The sequence below is a fragment of the Motacilla alba genome, chromosome 6, assembly GCF_015832195.1.
Source record: "Motacilla alba alba isolate MOTALB_02 chromosome 6, Motacilla_alba_V1.0_pri, whole genome shotgun sequence".
NCBI classification, from domain to species: domain Eukaryota; kingdom Metazoa; phylum Chordata; class Aves; order Passeriformes; family Motacillidae; genus Motacilla; species Motacilla alba.
In genome coordinates, this window is record NC_052021.1 from 27,119,270 (window position 1) to 27,141,361 (window position 22,092).

Consider the following 22,092-nt stretch of genomic DNA (forward strand, 5'->3'; position numbering starts at 1 on the left):
ATATTCATAACACACGGAGATCATTACTCTTGAGACCTTTGTACAAAGCAGTGAAGTGTATTAGACATATGGCAGAAACCTCTTAATTTCTTATTTCTTGCTATGATTATATGGAAGAAAGGAAAATTCTCTGTTCTTTTCCCCATTGCAATCTGCATGCTATTGTTTTATCTGTTGTGGGCCAAAGTCATCTCACACACATGTTCACTGAAGAACATGGAGTTAATCAGGCTTGAATTTAGCTCAGTAAATATATGCACAATATCAATAAATTCAGTTTTCTGTACAGTATTTCAGATAGCAAAAAAAAGAGGACTCAATTTATTTCTATATCCTAGATGATGTTAACAGCCCAAACTGTGTTGCATGACAGATGCTGGTACCTACCTTTTATATTATTGGTAATTATCTGAAGTCGTTAATTGCTGTGGCGTTGAGTATTAAGAAAAAAAATCAAACAACAATTGGTATGTCCTGCATTGGAAATGTATCCTAAATATCAGAAGCCCTGTCACAGTACTTAACTGTATGAAGAGAGGATGAAGAATTTTTATTTTAATTAAATTTCATTGTGATTGTCTACAGTCAAATGGAACCTCCATGGATTACATCTAAAATAAAACTGTGGTTACAGTATATGGTCATAATCCCCAGATCTGTTGTGTTGAAATGGCAGTATAATGAGTAAAAGTTAAAATGTCCTCTGCTTTCAAATCCTGATGGTTGTCATTTGATTAAATAATAGTGCATTCTGTTTGATGTCTTGGCTTTTTTATTCAGAAGCACTTCAGTATATGTGCCCTACCTTTGTATTATGTGCTCCTGGCAACCAGGTATCCATATAGGTTCTTATTTACACACCTGCAACAGATACACTGCACGTTTAGCTTGCCTGTGTGCTGCTTGAATATGAAATTTTAATTATTCCTCTTAATTATGGTGCATTCACCAAAAAGAGGGAAATCATTGGTCAGGTACAAAAAGAAACTGCTTAGTATTTGAAGGAATTTGATAATTTTGTTGTAGTTCGTAGCTTGGCAGGTGGTAATAATGCTATGCCAGCACTGTCAAAATATGAAAATTAAAGTGACGATGGGTTTTAATGAAATCCATTTGACAAATATAATTAAGGTGTTTTAATATGAAGCCCTGTAATAAAGACTACCGGTGGACTCCCTGAGGTCCTGACTAATTGTGTAGATTGCTTTTAAGCTTTGAATAGTTTTATTGGATAATGAACTGTTAAGAAGTGTTAGATCTTTCTTAAGCAGAATTTGGTTTGAAAAAGAAGAGGAGAGACAGGCCTGAGGTGTGGCATTTTAAACATAATTAGAAGAGAGATTTAAGTTAACATCTTTGATCTTGCTGTCAGTTTTTGATTAGAGCTGTAAATGCTTTAATCAAGTGCAGTGTAGTCATTACATTTCTAACTGTTTTTAAACTGCGAAATTACTGAGACACTGACATCGGTTTAACACTTCTTGAGAATTTCCAGCAAAGTTATGTTTGTAAACTGGGTGTTTGCATTAAATTGTCATACTGCAATAATTTAACAATTCAGAAGATCATGGGATAATTATATTTTGGGGTTCGAATAATCTAAAAACCTCTTATTAGATTAAATATAATGTTCTGTAGCTGAGGAGAGTGGGCCACTTCAGATTTCATTTTTAAAATAATTTCTAATCTTGGGGTTTTTTTTCGATTAAAATGGTATTCAAACTAGTAGTTGTCATGAGAATGAATATATAAGAAGCTAAGTGCAGTATTTAAATGCCTTGCATATGAAAATGATTCCTTTAATGTTACACACTGTTTGACCAATGTGGATTCTTTCCCACCCATTTTAGAGCCAGGGAAGCAGGCACAAGAATTTACCAGGGGTACAGTAGTGCCTGAGACAGCACTACAGCTCTGTTCTTTCAAATTCTTATCTTGCAACATCAAATATTGCTTGAGAAATTTCAGAAAGATCAATTTATGATTTTTTTTTAATTGGCATCCAAAACAGCAGTAAAATTTGAAAATGACCATGGGCTCAGGTCAGCAACATCAGTGAGGATGTTGGGCTGGATGGTACCTGCCCATAGGTGGCATGACTTCATTTCAAATACAGAACCCAACAGTCTGGGGCCCTTTCTCAAATCTGACCTTGCCTCCCTGTGTTCTTGATCTTTGAGCATGACAGAAAATCCAGATATTTACTGTCTCTTTACTCTGTGGGCTAAGGGCTGCTAGACATAATGTTTTACTCATGTTTGTCTTCTAGAAATCAAGAATTAAGGTACAGCAAAGAAAAACATACTAAATCCATTCTGTCTGCAGCATACAGACCATCCACAGAAATAAACTCTAACAGTGGCCTGCCAACAAGTCCCACAGATTTGTTAATGACATCCCACAGCAGACCACCTGTGCCTTTGGCAGCATGTCCTGCATGCTGACAAGCCTGGCAGACCAGGAGAGAGAGGAGATGTCACCCAAGCCTGGGACATCCCCAGAGAGACTGTTCAGCTGCCAGCACTGCTCCATGGCACCTCCAGTGCCCATGTCTGTGCCAGCTGCAGTTCAGGGAGCACCCAGGAGCAAGCAGCAGCCTCCCTGGTGATCCTGGCCCAAATCCTGAGGAACCAAAGACCATTTCCAGTAGATAGGATGGCACTTGGTGCTGCTTTTGGAGCATCCAAGCAGAAGCTGCTGCCCCATGCTCTATTCTGGATCAGTTTGTGTTTGGAAATCTCCAGGTCTGCCCTAAATCAAGTCATGTAGTGGTAGTCTATTGTACAGGTGCCAAAACTGTTGATAAGTGTTGCTGAGTTGCTCCATCAGAAGAAATCACACTTGTCATCTTAGGCACTTACTGAAAAATCAGGTTTTTATGCAATAAAGGTCCCATGTAAGTCAACCTCTGAAACACCATCTGAAGAGCTTAACTTGATCCTTAAAATATGAGTCTGCTCTGAGGAGTGCTGTAAAAATTCTATTATGGGATAGTCTATTTTTCCATCTCAGCAATTTCCAGAAGAAATATCTTTGTTTTACAAGTACAAGGACAGAGATTTTTAAATTTTATTTTATGTACGCATATATTTACACATAGCCCTGCAAATTCAACCAGGATTTTAAAATTAGTCTGGATTCTTTCTTTCCCTTTTGTATACCTCCTGATAACACTGATTTGCAAGGCCATCAAGTATTTTTCATTGTTCCCTCTGAACCTTGCTGTGGGTTTAGTGAGGCAGTGGTTTTCTCAGCATTACTCTGTGTGTAATCAAAGGCAATGTTGCAGATGGAAATAACTAGCACTTAGCTCATGTGTGTGAAAAAGCAGCAGAATCCATAGCTGCATTGGTCCTGCAGGGTAAAAAAAAAAAAAAAAAAAAAGAGAGAAAACAAAACAAAAAACAAAGAAAAAATGAAAAATGGCTTGAGATGGGAAGCTGTAAGTGGAGGAAGACTGTGAGAAGTGTTCCGGGTAAGGAGCACCACAATGTTTATCTTGATGTTTTGTCCTTTAGGTGCAGGTTTCTAAATTGCTGTGTATTTCAAATGAACATAGATTCTAATTGATGGGTATAAATATCACAATGTGGAAAACCAAGATTCAAAATGTAATAAAATGCACAATCTACTTATGTTCATCACCAGACAAAAATACGGCCAAGGGAACATTTGCTAGAGATCCTTCCAAAGAATAAAATTCTGGGTTATAGCTGGAACTTGAACAGCAGCCAGCCTAATAAGCTACAGACTGTCCCTTCCCTCTGTCCCTTGTCTCTCCATCTCCAAGTAGCTGCTTCAGATCTCCAGGGTCTTGGTAGAAGAAACATTTTTCTCTGCAAGCAAAACCACCATCATGACAAAACTGTTGTGCACTGCATATCACATGCTTCTCTGGTTGTAAATTGCCCAATAAATACTCTAACATTTTCTTGAAAGGGATTTTTCCTTTCCAAATTGCCACCTCTTTGGAGAGATGCTGCATTTACAAGGGGAAATGAAGCTTCATTAGTAATTTGGTACTCATTTTTCTTCCTTTTAAAAGATTTTAGTATTGGTAGAAACTTTGAACAATAACTTTCCTCCACATTCTCTTATTTTTTTTATATACTTTAGCACTTTCATCCTCCAACTTTGCAATGCATTTCTTTTTATGGCATTTAGATTTTGAGAGATTCAGTTTGTGAAAAAAATGAGAAACATTGAAAGGATGAGCTAATTAATGTTTCTTCAGGCTATCCAAGGTACACTGTTGTGTTAGAGTTTTGCCCCATTTGTAATTTATGCCTGTTAAATCTTTATTTTATCATCTACTACTGACTTCTAGGCTTCAGTTTGCACTTACTGGCTGTAACAAGCATTTCATTTTACACGGAGAAAAAATGGTTTTGGTCACAGTTACTTTTTTACTGTACCTGAAAAAGAGAATGGGATTTGCAAATGATAAATGGGGAAGTTGACTAGCTAACTAATAAAGATTTGTCTTAATCAAGTATGATTTGTCAGAACAGGAGCGCACTGGGGTCAGGGCACACGCAATGAATAATACAGCATTCACTGGAGAGAAGGACCAGGCAAAAGGCCTCATAAATATGCTGCTATTACCCACTGCTAATTCGTATTCAAAGAGTGAGTTGCACTGAAGCCAGCTCCGAGGTTGCTGAGCTGTTCACCTGCTTCGTGGGCTTTACCATGTTTAAAAAAGTTTTTATATATATATTTTTATATACACACATTGTTTACAGAATGCTTTATTTATGCACAGACCTCTGCACTTTTTGGTCAATGTGTTTAAGTATTATTTATTAATCAGCTTCGAGGTTTGTTTTATTTTTCTCATGTCTGGGTGCTATTTTATTTCTGGTTTTCGTTGTTTAAATATGAATGTGAATACAGCAGGAGATAGTTCCATTCACATTTGAAATGAGTTTCTGAACAGTGCAAGAAAGGTTAAAACACTCTTTAGCTTCATGGAAGTATTAGAGATCAAACAGGCATAGACTTCTTGTTCATATTGCCAGCTTTCCTGACTTTAATTTACCTGTAGATCCAAGATAAATCTGGTAAATCAGGATGTTGGGAGAAACCTGAACAAGCCCAGATGTAATTTTGTTTGGTTCTGACTTTACTTTCTGATGATAACTTTGCTTTTTGCTTCAAGGAGCATTTTCTCAGATTGAAACAGTTGAAGGATATACTCTTCTCATAGGTCTACTGATGTCCAGAGAAAATACTGCAAAACACTCTTACTATTGATAAGTTTAAGCTACATAAAAGGGCCATAAAGAATCAGTTTGAAAAATTAATAAATTCTTCCAGTGCTTACAGATTTAACTAGCAGTTTTTGCTCTTTGTGCTTCCTAAATGTCACATACTGTGGTATGTAGTGGTTATGTAGTTAAATAAGATTGAAAAAAATTCTCACTCCCCTCTTCAATTTTAAAACATATTCTTCAATGAATATTCTTCACAAATTTCAAAACATTTTCTTCTCTTTTAAAAACATAATGTAATTTTTTTTTTTCTATTTGCTGGTTGGCTAATAGGCTCTCTCATCTCTCTTGTGCTCAGCTCTGTGTCTTGAAGTGCACGTGCAGGAGTTTATGTTGCCAACTCTCTACCTGCACATTTTATGTCTTTAAAATTACCAGTAATGCAGAGTCCAGAGTAATTATTTGTACTACTCTGAGTTTATAGCAAAGTGGGTAGATGGTGGAGCACTTTTGATTAAATAATGATTATGAATACAGCCTTAGATGAACCAAAGATCACCATTGTGTCATCTCAGTGCTGTTTGGAGTCACAAGTTTAATTAAATGTCGGCTTGTGGCTCAAGTTTTAGAGGATGTATTTCTGCAACTTAATTTAGATGCAATCAGGATTTTTAATACTCTCCCCTGCTGAACAACTTTCAGACAAGTTCAAGACTGGCAGCACTGCAATGAAGCATCACCCATTCCCGCACCAAGCTCAGAACAAGCAGGGGCTTTATCCATCCTGGGAACACTTAAAAAGTAGCAAAAGAAGACACTGAGGGTTGGCTCCCAACTTTAGGTACATTATTAGTCATTGAAAGGGGGATAGCAAGTTGTTTACTTATTGATGCACTAAGGAAAGATTTCTTTTTTGCCTTAGAACTTATTTGAAGGAAGAAGGAAGGGGAGGAAGATGCGATGGGAAGAATTTGGAGCAGACAAGCACTGCTGGGCTGGGGCATGGCAAGAACAATGGCCAGCCTGCAATGTAGACAAGTGCTCAGCAGAATCAAAGTCTGCCACCTCCTGTGAATGTTGCTGTGAGGATGTTAGTAAGGGAGCTCAGCTAGATTGGTGATGGGAGTAGACAGAAAAAAATACATCAGTTAGTGAGAAATGAGTTGTTTTTTACCAGCAGATTGATGTAAGTTAGGATTTCAGAAAAGGTATGAAACTTTAGAAACAGAAAAAGCAACTGGAGGTGAAGTTACTAGATCTGTCATCTTTCTTCTTTCTTTATCCTATTTTCTTCTCATTCATCTGCCTTTTTTTTTTTACTGGTGAAGGACAAACTAGGCCTGGACCATGGGAGGCGTTGGTTATGAAATGCTCCCGGTTTGTTCTTAAAGGCATGTGGCACCTTCCTCAAATATCTTTTCTTCTTTATTTTGAACAAAACACAAAGACTGAATTCTGATTAGGTGTTCTGGATGTTTTTCTTTCTGGCTTCTCTGACCTCAGTCTCAACCAGCCCCTTTTGCTCTTGGCCAATAAAAATAATTTCATGAACATCCATTATAGCTTATAGGGAGACCTTTTCATTTGAAAAATGTTTGTATTTTTTACTTTGGTGGACATCTTGGACTTTGGAAGTTTGGGAGGTATTTTTAGATGTTACTTGCCTCCACAGTAAGACTGGGCAACTTCTTTTATCCTCTCTTGCAACTGAACTTCTGACAGCTCTGGAAGTGTTGGATGTCCTTGGTGAATGCTGTGGATTATCAGTGCTCTTTCCACCTGTATGGCATTTGCTTCTACTGAAGAAGCCAACTAATCCCTATAAAAAATAGCTAATTTTTATTTTATTGTGTTCATTGACCACTTAGCAGCATGCAGATTAACATCTTCATGGCAGATTCTTGAGGCATTTGAGCACTAACTCATGTTCCACTGTTCTGTTAATGCTCTACAAATTGTCTCTCCATTGGCTTATGGCTGTTACATTATCCTTCATTTATCTGTATTACCCTGTACTTGTTTTTTTAATAACCTTAATGATCTAAATCCTTCTGTTTCTAATTATATCAGCTGTTCAATGTAAATATATGTCATGTGTGAACTGGGGAACTTATTGGACTTTTACCTGTGTCCCTATACTTCATGATATGTCATCACTTTCTTTATTAACTTTCTGCTGTCAGAAGCATAAGGTGTTCAACTCAACCCCAAATTCTTCAACTCCTGCAATCTATATTTTCCAAGTTTGTAAATCTGCTTGCTGTCACCTCTGAACAGTGAGCTTTTACCACTTTCTAGTATATTTTTCCCAGAAACTGCTGTTGATGATTTATCCTAGTCCCCTAAAATCAAAACTTTTAACCTGTCCAAAATGGAGTGGCTTTAGTTAAAAAAAAAAAAAAAAGCCGCAGCCTGTGTCAGCACAGTTTTCAAAACTCTTGTATAAGCTTTTGCTACATCTTCAGAGCATGTGATGTCTCTGTGCAAAGACCACACACAATTGCACTCCCCAAATGGCACTGCTCACTAGGCAGGGCTGAGGATCTCAGCCTGGAGCTGTTCCCGACTCCTACTCTGGTCAACACACAGTGGTTTTTGTAGTGTATTTCATGATTCTGTAGAACAGCCATCTTGATTTTTAGCATGGTCTTCTGCTTTTCCCAGTGTAAATTAATTCATCTTTTCTAATTCATCTTTTCTAACCTCTAATTACATAGCTCAGATGCATGCATTGGATATATGATAAGATTGAGCAAATCATATTTCCAGGTATCCTTTCTGTGATTTTCTTTGCTATAAGCTTTTTCTTTTTTTTAATTTTAAATCATATCAAGATATCTGCTGCATCTTATGACACTTTTATATGTACTCGCACACACACACACATATATACACACACACATATATATGCAAATGCACAGGGTACACCGAGAGAAAAAGTGCTCTATGAACTATGCTGGATTATTTTATTTTTCATATGAAAAGAAAAATGGAGAGTCTGTCTTCAAAATTCATAAAAATGCACGTTTGTTTATCCTAAAGCCTGGAGAGGCTCATTCCGTGTCATTCCAGTCTCTTGAGTAAATATATTAGTCATTCTTAGGGCAAAAAAGTATTATTGACTTGAGTGATTAGAAAAAGCTCTTTCAGAATCAGTTTAGCTGATAAAGGACATAAATTCTTAAATGGCTGGAGGCAAAAAAAGTAAAAGAAACCAATCAAGCGCAACTTATTTTGCGTCCTTGATATGTGTGTAGGTATTAGAAATCAAACTCTGTGGACCACATATTAAATAATTACAATTTGTAATTATTTATGTATAAATACTGCATACAGGTTACAAGCAAATTCCAAAGAAAGGGCTTATTCAGGAGTGCAAATCATTGCTAGAAGTGATCATTGTCTTTTGGGTTTATCTCAGCATAACAGTTGAAAGCCATGTGCCAATTTGTGCGCACATGAAGGGGGAAGTTAGGGTTGTGTTTGTTACTTTGCAGGGGGGTATTGGTTTTTTCCTTCATGTGAGGAAAGTTGTATTAATTCCTCTAATTAATTTCAGTGTTTTAGGATAAGAAATGTTATGTTTTTCTTGCATAACAGTCTCATAGAACAGGGCACCATTTGTGTTGGACTCACAACATGGCATTTTTGAAGTGCTTGGCACTAAAGACGATTTCCCATACTTTGTTCAAAAAACCTTTAGGGCAGAATACATTTAGAGCTGTGGATTTTAGCATTCACCATTTAAGGATGATGCTTGTTAGTATTATGTACTTTTTCAGAAATATTTTTTTCTGACCATCACGGGATTGTTTAAGACTGAGATAATTGCTCTATCGAATATTCCTGCCCTCTGTCAGTACACAGATAATAATGATGTAAATGCATTCACCCTTCTGCTTCTCACAGTTTAGCTGTAATTTTAAAACATAATTTTATGCATCTCTTTGGGAATTTCAGTTAGAAGAGGCAGCACCACTCAGTCTTTGGTAGGACTTGGGACTGCACCATACTAAACATTGTCCGTACAAAACAAGGGAAGGGTTGGCATAATCCCCAAATAATTGACATTGTTAAGATTCTGTGGAAATAGCACCATTACTGGCAATAGGCAACACCCTTTAGTTTGTGTGTTGGTCTTAATTCATGCATCTGCACTACAGTATATCTTACAAACCTGACCTTTTCACATAACTGTAGTAGCTTCTTCAATGACTTGCATTATAAGTAGGCTGGGAAGATCCATAGAGCACCATTGCACTAAAAGCATGAATCTGCCACAGGGATGAATGTTTTAACTGGAAAGAAAACATCAGAGTTGTGAGGAAACCTGAAAAATGTTAGAAAGCAATTATATCAAGCTTGTAATTAGCTGTACTGTTGGGTAATGCTACATTTTTCCTAGTCCCAGGTGCTTTCAGTTGCAAACCAAGTGAAGAGACATGTCTTCATTCAGAAGTCTTTATTTTCTCTGTGTGATAATATTTTTGTTTGACTGTCTTGACCTTCCAGCTAAATATCAAGTTTCACTGTCATCAGTGAATTTTCTGAGTAGAATGAGGATATGAAGAGCATAAAGGTGTCAATTTATGTTTGCAAACTTACTGTGAGATTATGTTATCTCCGTCATATCTCTTTGTTCAACTTATGTTGTTATTTTAGCCCAAAAAAGGCCAAAGATCATCAACGAAAGTGCATGTAGAGTAAAGCTACTCCTGTAAAATTGATGATCCGTCCAATTATTTATCTATAGAGGCTGCTGGGAAGAAACGCAACTATCTCAGTTCTCAGACCCCTCTGCTAGGTTGAACTTCATGGCTGAAGGTTTAATCCCTGAGTGTCATATCAACAATTCATTCTGTGATATTCTGGCTGACATGCTCTCCTTCCTTATTTATTGATGTCTTCAGTCATCGACAATGAGAGGAAAATACACTATTCGTCAAAGTGACGGTGTTTTACCCTCACTTACAGTTGATGCTGCTGTCACATTGATGGTTGGAAAATAAACTCAATCATTATAAAAAGCTAAGAGTGTGAACTTGCCAGTGACAGGAAGAAGATGAAAAAAATATATATACAAACCCACAGTAACTTGCTTAAAAATTGGTGTAATAAAAATAAAACTGTTCTCTACAAAGATATTTTTGAGCTTTGTTCATGAGATACAAAACCATTTTAGCCATGTATTTTATACTTATTCCTTTGAAGGAAGATCTGTACCTCGTACTCCTTTATGTCTGCAAACATACATGTAATTTTTAGCACTAAATACACTTTTTATCATTTCACCTCATGCTACTAGGTTGGTAATTTGTTGATTTTTTTCCCCCCCTCTCTTTTAAGAGATTTTGCTTTGTTGGTTTTTTTTTCTCCCCTGGTTTGTATTGAGCACATATTTCTGTTTGTGTATTACAGTATTTTGAGTGCTTTAATGAGGAAAAGCTCAGTATAGTTCCATCCTGTAAGTCCTTTGACATGCAAACATAAGCAAGGCTCTCGTGAATCACTTTCTGAGGCTGCCATTTGTGTAACTGCACTGCACTGTGCAGCTTTTTTAACTCCAAACCCATGTATCTTACCACATTTCACCTTTGGGAGGCATTGTATATACAGCTAAAAGTAAAGAGCAGCGAGCCAAGAGGGACAAGATAGCATAATGAGGATGTCAATTTGTGGTCAGAGGAAATATTTATCTTACTTGTACTATACTTGGCAACTGATAGAGAAATATATATGTAATGAATTTCCTCAGACTTTATCTGGCAGACTGTGTACCTTGTGTTAAATGGATTTAAAAATAACATTGCTTGTCTCAAACTTTTAAAGTTTGAGGTGATTCTACTTTGGATTGTTCCTTGAAAATGGACTGCATCTATTAAAAAGAAAATCATAATCGTGTTTGCTAACATATTGGCGATTTTTTAACGATCCATTTCTGAAGGCTTCCTGAATAATGACATTTAGGATCCCACTCACTCACCAGAACAAAAGCAAGGCACTTTTTTTGTTGTTTAGGGGGAAAAAACTCCATGTTTTTGTAGTTTTACTGTTTTGGTTCATATCTCTGGTAAGCCTGCTAAGTACCCTAAATGAATGTGCACAAAAATGCTGGTTGTCTCACACGTGCTGTGTGTCCTGAGGCAAAGCTACAGCTGCTTCTGCTCCTTCTGCCTGCTTCCCCATCTGTAAAATGGGAATGATTTAACTTATTTTTCTCCTTCAGGGAAATACAGGAAGGGTTTCTTAATATTTCTATAGAGCTTTGAAGATTAAAATCTCTTCTCTATACTTGCTGCTAATATTTCAGTGTTAGAGAAGCATTTGATTGAAGCTGTTTGAAGAGTAAAGTTTTGGCATCTTGTGTTGTCTTTGTACCGTATCTTGAGGCCTCTCCACTATAATTTTGCAACCTTTGGTTCAGCGTAAGCTGCGGAAGCAAACAAGCCCTGTGTAAACAAACGGTGATGACTATAAATTATTGTCTCTGTCTGCTGTTGAAAACATCAGGAGATTACAGCCTATCTCAAGCCAGCCAGAAATAGTCCATGGTGGAGCAAAGCAGACACCAGTAACTGGGCTGAGCCTGAAAAAGCTTTCATTTAAGCATCAATGGTAAATGCTGAGAGGCGCTGAGAGAGGTTTTCTTCTAATATGACTTCTGTGTCTTTAGATGTACAAGGATGGCTGGTGTTTTAGCAAAGGCTTACTGACTTCCTTGGGCTTAAGGAGTAGATAGGAACTATGAGCACCCAGCATCTAGAGCAAGTCTGAAAGTCTTCTTGCCTTTGTTTCACAGATCAAAGGTCAGCATCAATTCCCAGGGTGTAGACAATCTCAAGAGACTGCAGAGGGGCAGCTTCTGGTTTGGTTTGCTTCTTCAGTTTTATGTTGTTTGAAAAACTTAAAATTTAATATAATGATGTATTCCTCTTTGCAGTTAGGAGGAGTGACTAGGCTACCACGTGTTAAATGCTCTTGTTAGAATCTAACTTGGCATTTTAAGGCCTTGCAGTCACAAGCTGTATTTTTCATGATTTACATTTTCATTTTTTAATGCAGAGCAGATTGGACAGGAGATGCTTGAAAACCTCAGCCATGACAGAGAGAAGATCCAGCGTGCTCGGGAAAGGGTAAGTTTGATAATAAGTAATTGCTGATTCTGCATTTTATTTGCATTGGGCAAGTTCTTTGTGCATGCAAAAATAATCCAGATGAGATATAATCACCATCTGCAGTGGAGAACTTACAAAGTGTCTTACATAGGTCACATCCTGCCAAGTCTCTCTGATGGGGAATCACACTGTAGTCACCAAATCTGCTGCTGGGAGCAAATTTTCTGTCACTATCACAGCTAGGTCAGTGTTCTGTCCTTTGAAAGGCTTGTTATACTGTCCATTCCAATGACTTCTTGGGCTTCCAATGAAACAGTTCAGTATCATAAGTGAGCTTCTAATAGTTGAGCAGCCTTACTCTTTGTAGCTGCAGATGCAAATAACGGCCCCTTGGGCAGGTCTGTGTGAGGAGCAGGTACTGCTGCTCTGTCTCTGCAGCCAAGGCAACATATCTGTGTCACTTCTGGCTGCCGTGGCTTCCATGGGGATCAGCTCCACTGTGCAGAGTTAATGGAGATGCTCAGAAGCCCATCCCACCCAGTGTGTACAAGTTCTCTGACCTTCCATGTGGGAACCCAGCCTCTCTGTCTCTGGTTTCTGCCCACAGAATCAGGACTTTCTGTCCATGACCTGTTGCTCAGATACTTTCCCAAGCATCCAATTTCTACAAAGCCATGTTCTCCCACACATCTCTTAACTGACCAGTGGCACTTCAAAGAAACTCCTTTATCTGTCCCTGGGAGTTTCTTCATTGGATAGCTTTGATTAGTAAAGCTTCCTATAACAGCATTAATGTGGCATTTTCTGTCAGCTGTACCAGCTGCTTTCTGAAGTGCTGGGCATTAGTGATTTTAAAACAACAAATACAGCTAGATCACTAAATGTAACAAGAATTGTGAGGATTGACCAAGTTTTGTTCTGGCAACTTGGTGTCATATTTCACCTCCACTTCTTATATCCCCAGTGACTGCTGAGTCTGAAATGCTTTTCTGTTTCTAGCTGGACAAATAAAACCTAAGCAATGGAGATAAATGTCATGTATTCCTTTCTGCTGATCCTGTATATCCCAGAGATGTAATTCTGATCACTCAATGTATTTATGGTTCCTAGCATAACTTTTCCTTTTCATTGCTTTCCACCTGAGGAGCAAATTTCATTGAAGGCAAAACCTGTAAGATGCTAAGACTAAAAATAAGAAGGATATTCTAGGAAAATGTAGTACGTACATACTACACCACAATGCAGCAAAAAAACCTCTTGTCATAATGGAAGATCTCAAATTCCAAGTTTTTTTACCAGGAGCCACTTAAATACTTAAAAATACTTAAAATATTATCTTTAGGGAATTCAGAAAAGTTCTCCAGTGGAGCCACATGGCTCTACCTGTTCCAGCTGTCTATGTACACTCAGATGAACACTCAGGGGAGATCTTAGATAATTTAGCTAATTTTCCATTTTCTAGAGCTTTTGAAAGACCAGAACAAAGGGTGCTTTATCAATGCACTATAGCTGTACATTAAATACATGGAGTTATTATCTTATCAACCAGGAAATGAACTTGTCTTCTGGAATGAAATTGTCACCATGAGTATGATGGTCAGCTTTAACAGTTCAATGCTGAGAAAATTAGGAAAATTATTTTTTTATAAGCAAAATGTAAATAAGTTAATGTCTCAATGGTCTGGTTAAATTTACATAGATGAATTTTCTTGTCTGTAGAGTAAAACTCATATTTTCTACTGAAGGCAAAGAGAAGAGATAAAAGCTCTGCTACAAGTCAAATAGGTTAACTGGATTATACAGGACATTAAAAGATGCAACATCTTTTAGGAAAACCTCGAAATTTGTCTAAGGCAGACAAGATATCAATGTCAGCATCTTGTTCATCTTCCTGTTCTCTCATTATCATTCTTAATATTATCTTTAAACACCATATAGATTTGCCATTGCTAATATCAAAGCCTGTTTCAAAATGTTTTCACTACATCAGTTCTGTGAAACACACGCTGTTTAAGGGGTTCACATTCCACCAGTTCCATTCCACACTTCTGTGGTGTGCTGATATTGGTAAAGAAATGGTGGAAGAACTGCAATCAGATAATTCAGTTTTAAATAAAAACAAACTTACAGTTTGAAACTCTTCATGTGTTTTTTTAGGTTTTTTTCTGCCACAGCAGGAAGAAAAGGTGTTTTCTTAGCATCCTCTTGGGAGGTAGCTAGAGATCTTCCAACTATGTGTGTACGTGTTTGTTTCTTTTTTAATGTTTCTTTTGCTTATTTTGTGGGTTTTTTATTACCGTAAAAACATGTGGTCATCTTGCTTAGAGGAGTTTGTCAAACCTCTAAGATTCAGCTTCCCCTTCCTAACTATCAGCACTGATTCTAGCTGTCAGGTAGAATCCTGCAGCAAGAGAGGAAAGTTAGGATCAAACATTTAATGGTAAAAAGGAGAGCGCTACTTTTCTGTGAAAAGGGAGGAGAAGCCCCAAGTGTTAAATGCATCTTTATGAATAATGAAAGACCAATGTAAAGCATACATTTGTACTTCAGATTCCCTTCTAGCATAGATAAGAACTTGGCTTTTTAATGAGCCTTTTAAAAATTATTGTGACGTTTTTTCCACTGTTACTTGTGTCAAACCGGGCTAAACTGCTTTTCTGGAGCTTGAATTGTCTAGATGAATCAGGAAAAAATGAGGGAATGGCCTCCCTGGAATATAATACTCATCTTTGTTCCATCATAGCACATAATTACAGAGATCTGAGAGTTAGTGCAAGCCTTCCCACTGAATATGATATTGCTAAGAGCAAGACTTGATTGGTGTTATCCAGTCCCAGCTTCTACTTGGTATTTTCTTAATAGCTTTTAGAAGAATAAGGAGGAAATTTATGCAAAAAGGTTATGTGACACTGATTGTCACATCACCTACTGATTTCAGTAATAAGCATTAAATCTGGCAGCAAATATTTACAGTATTGTGCTCCAGAATAGAGACTGGGTTTAATATTGCTGCTGTTCAAATATTCAAGATATAATAGTGGTTTGTTGTGGTGAAGGTGATTTGTTATTGGAAGATTGCCACTCTCCTTGGCAGTGTTACTGTTTTGATGGATTTGTAACACAGGATGCATTTTGTCTACTACAACAAAGTTTTTTCAGTAAGAAGCCAATGACTCAGGTAATCCTTTCAATCTGATTTGATAATGAAGAGGTAAATATTCAGCTTTCCCAAGGAGAAGAATGTTTTTGTCTATGTACACACAGCTGTGTTTTGGGGCATGTTAGAAACAGTGGTCCCTGCTATTTCATAACTGAAATAGTCATAACCATTACATTATCTTTTAACAGTAAATTTTGATGTCTCACTGGTTCCAAGATGTCTAAAATGTCAAAAGATGTCTCTTTTCTAGCTGCCAGTGGCAGAAGAGGTGATAGGAAAGTAACTCCATTCTTCCTATTATCTTCTAATTTCTAGATTTCCTTTTTTGGGATGCTAATAAACACAAAAAGAGAGGGGACATTTTAGTCCCTTTTAAAAAGCAATAGAAATAAACATGAAGTTCATTTGCTTCCTAACTTTTCATCTACTCTATTTCATTTTTTACCTATTTGGCAATATTTTGAGAGCTGTAGAACAACACAGTTAGGTGTTGCTGTAGAACAAGCTAGTTAGGTGTAGCTGTAAACTGTAGGTTTCCTTTGTACTAATAAACTACAAAAATGGTCATTTCAGTGAGTGAGAGTTCCTTACATGAAAAAAACCCACCATATAAACTATACAGCTGTTCCTTCTGTACACGTATATATACTATTCACAAAGCATTTGAGCACCCAGGCCAGAGGTGGCTGCTGTAAGGTCAGTACAAGTTTTATATTTAAGGGGCAGTATAGACATATTTGTTTTACACAGAATTGCTAAAATGTTATATTTTGTATTTCTGTTTCTTTCTTTAAACTACAGTCTTTGAAAAACAGTGAAAGAAAGATATGTCTTTCTTTTCATAAAGCATCAGGAACATGGCTGTCTCTTCATCCCTTGATCCTTTCACTAGTGTACACAAACAATACACATACACATGGGACTTATGGATTCCAATGTACAGAGCTTCTACCTGCAACCCTTTATTTGTAAAGCTTTTGCTCTTTATCCTGACTCACCTTTGTTGCCTCAATGACTTCCCTTGTCTGGGTTTCATATTTATGTAAGTGAAAACAAGACAAGATATTTTTAAATTTCAGAGCTTTGGTGGCTTTACGAGCCTGTTGTGTGCTAACCCTGAAGCTAACTGACTCAGGTGACTGGAGAAACCCCTGTCCTTTGTACAGACTGGGCTGTGTGTGCCTTTTACCTTTAATGGGACTTTTTTCTCCCCAGCTTAGAGAAACAGATGCAAACCTGGGGAAGAGTTCCAGGATTTTGACAGGAATGTTGCGAAGGTAAGGCCAAGGTAGGGACATTTCTGCTCTTTCTTTTTTTTCTCCTCTCCCTCCGTGCCTTTATTTTCAATTTTACTTCAATCTCAACATTTTGCTGGTGTACCTGACATTTTTTTACCCAGGCTGCTATGTAGAATGTCTTTGGATGATAGAAGGCTTTGTCATGACTATGGAAAGGGTTTTCTGAACCTGAAGAATAGCCCTTGTGTAATGATTTCTCAGCTTTGTTTCTTTGTGTTTGTTTGGGGGGTTTTGGATGTGTTCTAAAATTAAGGTCTTTTGATGATGATTTTCTGTCTTTTCTATTTTTGAGTGATTTCTGTGCCTTGAGGGGGTTTTTGGCCTGTTAAAATGAGCGAGTTGGTAAATGTTTTGGGGCAGCATAAATTTATGTGCAGAGAAAAGGTTAAAATTATCAATTCTGCCTAAATAGATGGGGCAGACACACTGTCAACCCTTGTGGTTTTAGCATGTTTTTTCTATGCTTTCAATGTTATGAAAATTGTCCCTGGGATCAAAATGAGGTGATATGAAAAGGAAAATTGTCCATTATTCTAAAACTCTATGTGGGACTGAAGGGAGAGAGTTATCCACTGATTATTCTACCCTTAAATTTGCATCGGTGCATTCTCAGACAGATTTTTTTGAATTAGTGGCACCTCTGGATATGTGTTCTTTACCCAGTGAAACAGCACCTGAGCTTCTCTGTGATGTCTGTATTTCTGTACATATTCAGTTTCCTAAAGAAGAAAAGCATCCCTCTAATAAGCGGTGCTGGGTGCTAAGAAAGCACAGTTTTAAAGGAGTTTGGTGCATCCTCTGAAGACTTCAGTCTGAAATTACCCTTGCCACAGGCTTTTATGTTGTGTGTTTGCTTAATGCACTTTGCTTATTAAAAAAAAAAAAAAAAAAGAGGAGAAAATTTTAGCAGAGTTGTTGATTTGTCACTTGGCTTAGGAAACGTGAAAACTGGAATTTTAAAAGCTGTTCTTTAACACAAGCTTTATTTCTCCATAAGTCTCCTCAGAAAAAATACCTTTGTTAGTTCCTTGTATACCAAATTGACAAAGGTTAAAGTGACTGAACCTGATGCCTTCATTCCACAGATTTCTTACAATTCCAACTGCAAAATGTAATGTATAAAATTCTCTGATTAAGAGTAATATGTAAATGACACAAGCTAAATTCAAAATCCATGGAGGAAGGAAGTGGCAATTGAAAGGGATGGTTCAGTGGCTGTAGACAATCAAAATAAACTATAAAAAAAATGAAGGAAAAGAAAAGACACCAACCAAACCCAAGTCTCCCCCGGAAGGGCTCTGCGACATGAGCTGTAACGAATATTCTGCATATGTCTCCATTTTGTCAAATCTCATTAAAGGGGTTTCTTGCTTTATGTCAATTGAGCTGTCCAAAAATCATTCATCATTTTAGTGTAAAAAAAATCATGCAGTTATTTAAATAATATCATATTAATGTTAAAGTTCAGCTGTCATTTAATAGTATGGCTTAATCAGACATAGCATTTAGGAAAAATAGTTTTTTCGGGCTTTACTTGGCTTTCAGGTTGGCAGATTCAAATAAGGATTTATGGGTTTCTAAACCAATGTATTCTTTCCATGTTTATGCTTGAGGTACCCCAGCCTTTTTTGCAGCACACTGTAGTCTGTTATTTTCAATAAAATAAAGTATCTCCTCATATTGTGTTTGAATACATTTGCAAGTAATTTGGAGAAGCTGAAACAAAAACATATGCTGTAACCTTTGACTTTGTTTTGTGTTTGGGAATCACAGTTAGGAGTCCTAGTTTATAAGTGTTCCATAAGCCAAATGAAAAATATGATCTTTCTGAGATATACTTGGGCTCTTCTTTTCAGACAAAAGGATTATGTAGTTGAACACCATGATGGCATGTTTCTGTGTGTCAGAACAGCACTGGATTTCCTTTTTCTTCAACAAAAATGCTGAGCTGAGTCACCCATCTAGAAGAAAGTCAGGTTAGGATTTAAGCTTGGGTCAGGTAAATGTGCCAAAAGCAATGCCAGCATAGAAGCAGCTTTCAGTAGACAATTCTCAGGATGTTGTTTAAAACCACGTAATTGATAGACCTATGGTGAATTTAATTTGTTTGTGACTGTTAGGTAGAAGGGTCTAGCATTATCCCAGCCTCAGCACCATCCCAATTTGTTTAGTTACAAGAATAATCATGAAATACAGACCCCAAGAAATCACAATGTTTTGTGTAATTACTGGAACCAATAAAATAAAACACTGTAGGACCATCTCCACATCACTATTATACAGAAAAGGTAATGATAAATTGAGCATTACTCAATATAGTGGCTGTTCCCACAATATCTATTTGCTGATATGCTTGAAGTCATATGCCATGCTAACACTCTATGCTTCAAATTAGTGCCTAACTCTTTCTAATTTTACTGTCTGGGAAAGGTAAAGCAGCATCTCTTTTGAATCTGGCTGAATATATTAAGAGATCATGTATTTAGATAGCTAGAGGGCTAAATTACTGCCTTTGTATGACCTAAATTCCCTGGCCATGTGTTTGTGCATAAAATGATCTGGAGATGGGGAATAAAAGCAGAGACAGGTTTTGTAGGTGGCCATGGCTCAGTAAGGAAATCAGTTGCATAATAGGGACAGGTCTTCCTATCCCAGTTTGGTGCTCCAGTAATAAGGTACCCAGCCTTATGTATTGGAATTTGTTGTCTGACAAGATTTTGGGTGTGTGGGTAAGAATATTTTTGTAAATAGTGTTTTTAAGTATTCTTACATACAAATGACCTACCTATACTTCGTGATCTTTTCTTTTTTCTGTAGCAAATACTTAGGTTCTGTTAAGCTAATACATTCCTCTTATGGCATGGCATTTCTAGGATCAGGGGGAATGGCTTCAAACTGAAGAAGAGTATGTTTAAATTAGATATTAGGAAGAAATTATTTATTGTGAGTGCAGTGATGGGACATGGGTGTTCAGAAAATTAAGTTAGAGTAGATATTAATTTTTGGATTTAGATGAAGTATGCAGTTTTTGTCTGTGAGGCACTGGAACAAGTTGTCTCAGGTCTCTATCCCCTGGCCTGTACCGCAGTGTGAACTAGGGAGTGCACAGTATGCTAGAAAGAAGTAGAAAAGAATGTGTTCTGGAATATCATCAGGGTTTTGCCCATATCCTAAGCCAATAGCCTAGAAAAGCTTATAAGAAAAGAATTTGGAAAGTCTCCAAGCCACACACAGCCCAGTGGGAAACAAACAAACCTAAAAGCAACCAGATAAAAATTTCAGTAGATTTGAATCTTTTTTCAATTAGCAGATAAGTTCTGTCTACCCCCTTCAAACTGCGGGAAAATCTTTTAGAAGAATGGCTGCTACACTCCAGAACAACTTTTTATCCTGTCTGGTTCACCAGGAAATTTTTGTGTTAAAAATACTCTTTTAATCTTCAGATTTCAGTGTTATGGATTGTTTGAGATGTTTTGAGAATGATGTTTTGAGACGCTTATGAACACATCTGCATTTATAAAAGAGACTTTTAAAATTTGATTCCCAACAGGACAGAGACACTGCCTCTGTCTGATAGAAATGAGGCAGTAAGGGTTCGGTTCAGCTCTCAGGTAATAAGTTCTGTGACTTGCCAACAGCTGCATGATCAATATCACTGCAGTCAGAAATGAAATGTGAGTTCTGGTGCAGTTTTTTCACTCTTTCCAGGAAAAATCTTGGAGTCCTGCTTCTTGCATCACTGCTAGTCAAAGTTTGTTCTACTTTTTCAGACCTTGCAGTTATTTTTTAACATTTCACAGAGATGTAGGATGACTTAGGGTGGAAGGGACCCCTAGAGGTCATCTGGTCCAACCTCCTGTTCAAGACAAGTCTCCTCAGGCTCTACTCCAGTCACATTTCAAGCATATACAAGGCTGGAGATACCAATGTCTGTCTGAGCAATCTGTTCCAGTAGCAGCTGAAATAAGCAAATCCTTCAGGTATCTCACTGAAATTTCCCAGCATCCAGCTTGTGTCCATTGCCTCTGGTCCTAAGCAGAAGTGATTTTCAGAATTGGCCTTCAGAGTCTGGGCCTGGATTGCAGTTTTTTCTAGCAGTTCTCATACAACTTCAGCAGTGGTGATATTGTGGTCATTGGGCTGAGGGGACCCTCGGTGTAGGGCAGTTCTTGAAGCAGGCCATGGGGTGCTCTGCCTGCACCCACTGACCTGGGCCGTGGCCATTCAGCAGTGTATGCCCAGGACTTCTTTATTGCTTTCTCTGGCTCATAGAGATGTGCAGTTAAGAATGTCTGTTCTGCCTCTTTGCTTGGCTACAAAGCCCACATTTCCATATGTTGAGAACAGCAGCAGGGACAGTCATGTCCCTATGGGGACACAAACCCAAACAAAGAGTGAGTGTTACCACTGTCTTTTTCCCTTTTTCCCTACCAATGTCTGTTTCCATCCCCAAAAGTCCATGACAAAAAACTGATTTTCTTCTGAGCTAAAGCCTGTATCAGTCATACTTGGACATGACTGTTTAGTCTCTGCAGTTTTCTGAAGGCAAGTCTTTGTCCAATCCAGAGTGGGGTTTAACATACAGCTACGTTTGCTTTGCTTTCATGCTAATAGAGGAGTTCCTCTTTCTAGGATATTTGGTCTCAAGCCAAAAGAAGTTTGTGTATGAATTGTTTCAGCAACTTTTTTGTACATATATTTCTAATTTTGCTTCAAGATGTATTTCTCAACTGAAAAATTATTGAAACGGTAAATCCTCAAGCAAAATGTCTGCTCCATGTTGAATATTTACAGCTGCAGCTGTTTACTTCAGTAATTTAGACCTTGATTTGGGAGCATATTTAAGCATATGGTTAACTTAAACCAGAGGAGCAATTCCCCTAACTTGAAGGAGACTGAATAAGGCGGAGAGTAGGTGGCAGAATGATTCTGGGTCATCTCTTGGGGCAACACAGGTTTTATTGTGCTCCTTGCAAATCATGTCCTTAATATTTCTGTTGTTAACTGGAAGCCATAAAATATGCGTAGCATATTTTAGTGCTTGTTACTGTCAGTATAATAACTTTATTTTATAATTTTCCTGACTTTTAGGCATCTAATATAGTTACTTGATTCTTACGTTATTGTACATTTGTGTTTTGTTATGCGGCTAACCTTTATCAATTATGAAGTGTTGAATCTTTTCAGAAGGAAACTGATAAGCTCTGTGGTGCTGTTAATCACAATCTAGTCCTTGGATGAGGAACATACTGCTTGTTATTCCAGATTAAACCTTGGCATTAATTAGTACCTAGTTGTTCCTCGCT

The 22,092-nt window shown here is 37.5% G+C and overlaps 1 protein-coding gene across 4 annotated transcripts in view; it reads left to right on the forward strand.

Moving 5' to 3' along the window:
- VTI1A (vesicle transport through interaction with t-SNAREs 1A) overlaps positions 1–22,092 on the forward strand; it is a 267,060-nt gene that overhangs the window by 142,747 nt on the left and 102,221 nt on the right. For 2 of the 4 annotated variants that reach the window (XM_038140471.1, XM_038140472.1), the window contains 2 exons: positions 12,276–12,346; positions 16,704–16,776. In XM_038140471.1, coding sequence (XP_037996399.1) covers positions 12,276–12,346; positions 16,704–16,769 — 137 coding nt within the window. In that variant the 3' untranslated portion in view covers positions 16,770–16,776. The remainder of the gene's footprint in view (positions 1–12,275; positions 12,347–16,703; positions 16,777–22,092) is intronic. The other 2 variants (XM_038140469.1, XM_038140470.1) reach the window with 1 other exon arrangement.